At 41.4% G+C, this 4,672-nt stretch overlaps 1 protein-coding gene across 1 annotated transcript; it reads left to right on the plus strand.

Annotated features, from left to right (window-relative positions):
* Nucleotides 1-974: 974 nt before the first annotated feature.
* Nucleotides 975-2,134, plus strand: LOC106979648 (putative P2Y purinoceptor 10). The gene is given in 2 exon segments (XM_015077565.3): nucleotides 975-1,896; nucleotides 1,899-2,134. Coding segments are annotated over 2 exon segments (1,008 nt in total). The 5' UTR covers nucleotides 975-1,004; the 3' UTR covers nucleotides 2,015-2,134.
* The last annotated feature ends 2,538 nt before the right edge of the window (nucleotides 2,135-4,672 follow it).

Below are 4,672 nucleotides of genomic sequence, written 5' to 3' on the forward strand. Positions count from 1 at the left end.
CCACAGTCAGACTGGTGTGTTCCTTCTCTTTCCCTCTCTTAGGGGCGGGATTCACTGTGGGGTGGCGTGGCCCATCTGGGATACTTGCACACTGCCAGGCTTGTGGTGCTGGGGATCTGGTGTATTAGCTGGGGTGGATCGGCAAGGTGCACAGGGGCAGGAGGGGCAGGCTCAGCTCGCTTTTCCTTCAGTGATCTGCTTCTGTAGGGGCCCTGTGGCACTGGGAGGGAGTCAGACCCCTCGCTGGAGGGATGGATCCGTAGAAGCACAGTGTTGGGTGTTTGCGCGGTGCAAGCAAGTTCCCTGGCAGGAACTGGTTCCCTTTGGGACTTTGGCTGGGGGATGGGCGGGGGAGATGGTGTTGGTGAGCGCCTTTGTTCTCGGCCAAGCTGTGCTCTGTTGGCCGGGGCTCAACAACTCTCCCTCCGTTGTCCTCCAGCCCTCCCGTTTCCAAGCAGAGCTGTTAGCTTATAACCTTCCAGATGTCATGTCCTGCTTGCTGTCAGAACACACTCCGTCTGTCCTGTCTGCTTTTGCAAGCCAGACTCAGGGGCTCTGCTTGGCCAGTGGGCTGCCACTCTGCCCTGGCTCCCTCCCACCAGTCCGTGTAGCGTGCACCGCCTCTCCACCCTTCCTACCCTCTTCCGTGGGCCTCTCGTCTGCACTTGGCTCTGAAGAATCCATTCTGCTCGTCTTCTGGTGGTTTTCTGGGTTATTTAGGCAGGTGTAGGTGGAAATTAAGTGATCAGTAGGACACGGTGAGTCCAGCGTCCCCCTATGCTGCCATCTTCTCCCTTGATTTCTGAAAACGTGTTTCACAATATTGTCATATAATTGTAGATTGCCATGATATTTTCAGCTTACATGAAAAAGACCTTTGAATTTGTGAAAGTTCACACTTTAATATTTCTTTGGTGGACACAAATATATTTGTAAACCCAAACATAGACTGACATGCCCTTGACCCTATTTTTACTCTGTTATCTGCAGAAAACATCACTCTAATGTTTTCCTTAAGGAAAAAAACATACATCCTCAAGGTGGGAAGTAACAGCGCAACCAATATAAGAACAAAGTGCACAGATATTCAAATGTCCTTTCAGTACTCTCTCTATGCAACCACCTACATCGTCATATTCATCCCTGGTCTTTCGGCCAACAGTGCAGCCTTGTGGGTTCTGTGCCACTTCATCAACAAGAAAAATAAAGCCATCATTTTCATGATCAGCCTCTCTGTAGCTGATCTTGCTCATATGCTGTCTTTACCTCTCCGGATTTACTATTTCATTAGCCACCACTGGCCCTTCACAAAGGCCATTTGCCTGCTGTGCTTCTACTTGAAGTATCTCTACATGTGTACCAGCATTTGTTTCCTGATGTGCATCAGTCTTCAGAGATGTTTCCTTCTCCTCAAGCCCTTTAGAGCCAGAGACTGGAAGCGTAGGTATGATGCAGGCACCAGTGCTGGCATCTGGATCATTGTGGGGACTGCCTGTTTGCCACCTCCAATTCTGAGGAGTGCTGGCTTAGCCAACAACACTGAATACTGCTTTGCCAATTTAAGGTTTCAGCACATTAGCATGGCTTCCTCCATTGGTATGATAACTGTAGCTAAACCTGGAAGTTTTTTTTTGTTTTTTGTTTTTTGTTTTTTTTTACCTGTTGCCATTATAACGTATTGCACATGGAAAACGAGAAAATCTTTACAGGAATTCCAAGTTCCTGCTCAGAATACCAAAGAGAGAAAGAAGTCTTTGTTGCTGGTTCTGATATATGCAGTGGTGTTCATTGTGTGTTTCCCTCCTTACCACCTCAACTTCCCATTCTATATGATGGTGAAACAACATGTCTTTTCAAACTGTTCTTTTTTAAGATCATCCTATGTTTTTACATCATTTCTCTATGTCTTACAGATCTGAATTGCTGCCTTGATCGTGTTGTATATTATTTTACGACCTCAGAATTCCACAATAGGTTTTTGGACCACAGTGGTTGGCTCTTCAGTCACGTGTGAGATGCAAGGACAGTGTTTTGGAAATTCATCACAGGAAGGAGAAACTTCAAACTATCTCTCTTACAAATTTGAATGATTCCAAGATAATACAATCAAATAAATAACTAGAATAATCTATGTTCTCTATCAGTTTAGTTATGTCACCTTGAATATTTTTAAAAATGGTACTGTTCAATGCCTTAAGAAAACATGGCCTCCTTCCTTTCATCTCCAAAATCCTCCTTCTGAAGGAATTATTCATGACTATATTTTCTATCCAAATGGAAACATGCTGTTGTATGGATAGTAAAATATCTTTATTTATAGAAAGTAATAAGCACCAGAATAAATTGCTCACCTGTTCCTCAGAAATGGATCCAATGTTCTCACTTTCTCCTGCAAGAAACAAAAAGTAAATTTAGAATCAGTGGACATAGGTGAATTGTCCAAAAATTGTAAAATATACAGAATAGGATCCTGACTTTATTTTAAAAATACATACTAGAGCAAAGTAGACTAAAGAGGAAACATTTTTTAATATTAATAGGAGTTGTGAAAACTAATATCCTTAGAGCTTGAAATATCTATGAGAATTTCCATTTTCCCCTTGAAGAAATGAACAATTCAGATTCATACCAAATATCTCAAATGTATCATGAAATTCATACACAACACATACAACTTAAACACAAAACACAGTTGTATTCTAACACATTTCATAAGCTTCAGAATTTCAGGGTTTGCAATCAAATCTCTTTGTTTGAACGTCTATGAGTGTGTGTGATGCGATGCCTATTTGTGTATATTGTCAGTCAGTTAGAAAATGTTTATTAATTTGCAAATTAAAATCAATTGTGCAACGAAATGTTTATATTACTTCCTCTATATACAACCTCAGTCACAACTTTGCTTGATAGATTTTAAAGAATGAATTAATAAAGAATAATACTCATGTGTATAGTTTTTTAGTTAGACCTCATTACTCACAAGTAAAGACACATATAAAGAGAATATTGGTGAATTGAATATCATTATGAATGCAGAATGAAAATTGATATTGTTTCAAATCTTTGTGACTTTTTAATAAAATTTTGTAATACAAATCACTATCATTGAAAGTTTTTAAACTTAAAATTTCACATATGGGGTTTCATTAAAATGGTATTTTATTTTTTTAAGTTTACTTATTTATTTTGAGATGGAGTGCAAGCAGGGGAGGGGCAGAAAGGGAGAATCTCAAACAGGCTCTGCACGTTCAGTACAGAGCCCCACACAGGGCTCAAACTCATGAAACTGCGAGGTCATGACCTGAGCCAAAATCAAGAGTCAGACACTCAACAGACTGAGTCCCCCAGGTACCCATAAAATGGTATTTTATAAAGCAGTGGCCAATTTTATAAGGTTATAAAGGCTTACTTTCTTGTCTTTATAAGGTTGTAAATTCACAACCTATTTTCTCTGTATGAATTTTTTTAATAGTGCTTGTGCATCAGAACAGAAACAGAAAATAACATTTGCTACAATGGGGGAAAATAGAGTAGAACTTAATGCATAAACTTGCCAAATCACTATTTGGTACACCTGAAACTAATGGAACATTGTGTGTCAACTACAGTCAAATAAAAAAAAAACTAATTTAAAAAAGAGAGGAAAGTGCTTTTGGCAGATGAAGATGGTGGCAGAGTAGAAGGATCACAGGCTAGTCTTTTCCCACAAACATGACTAGATAACAATGAAATCAACATAAATACCACAGAAATTGTCCTGAAGACTGATAGAAGAAACTCCACAATTAAAGGGAGAGAAGAGGCATCATCGGAGGTAGGAAGTGCAGAGACATGGCTTAGGTGAGAAAGAGATTACAGCTGGTGCTGAGGGGAGCGAGCCATGGTCATGGAGAAGGGCAAGAAAGAGAGGAACACACAAGGAGAATATTTTCCCTAAGCAATTGGCTTGGAAAACAAAAGGGGCAGAATTTTGTGAGTTCTTTGCAACAAGCAGGGCTTAAAGCCTGGAGTTTTAAAGATCTGAGGCCTTGGCCCTGAGGACACTGTGCTACTTCTGGAGAGAAGACAGACAACCTGGGAGCAGACAGCATGAAAACAAATATCTGAAGAACTCCTGGGGCACACAGAGGGGAAATTATTAGCTCTTCTTGGAGTATGCCCCCTGAGAGATAGAATTCATGGAGATAACTCTCCTGGAACAAAGGAGCTGTCCAGTGCCATTTCCCTACCCTGCCCCTCAGCATAAACACAGAACCACCTGCTAGAAGAAGCTTAGTTCCTACACTGGCTTCCTAACTTTCTTACAGCAAATCCCAAACCCTGGAACTCTGGTGGGACTGTCCTTCTCAGTCAAGCTTGCCTCAGTCCCAGTGCAGCAGGTCCCTAACTCAGAAAATAAACAGAGACTCCTGTCCATACAACATCTTCTGATCAGAGAGTCCTGCAAGTCCTCAGTTCTGGCGGAAGTGGTCAAATACCATTTCACAAGAAGACCAGAGTACAGCTGGCTAAAACTCACCACATTCTGGTCAGGCACCAAACACTGCCAACAGCAGGTAAAGAGAGCCTCTGCAGATAATTCGACTGGATAGAGCAGCAAAGACCCAACAGCAGAGAACATGCAGCACACAATGGAGAAACTCCCTGAAGAAGCAGTCTTCTTAATAATGCC

The sequence above is a fragment of the Acinonyx jubatus genome, chromosome X, assembly GCF_027475565.1.
Source record: "Acinonyx jubatus isolate Ajub_Pintada_27869175 chromosome X, VMU_Ajub_asm_v1.0, whole genome shotgun sequence".
In the NCBI taxonomy this organism is placed as follows: Eukaryota; Metazoa; Chordata; class Mammalia; order Carnivora; family Felidae; genus Acinonyx; species Acinonyx jubatus.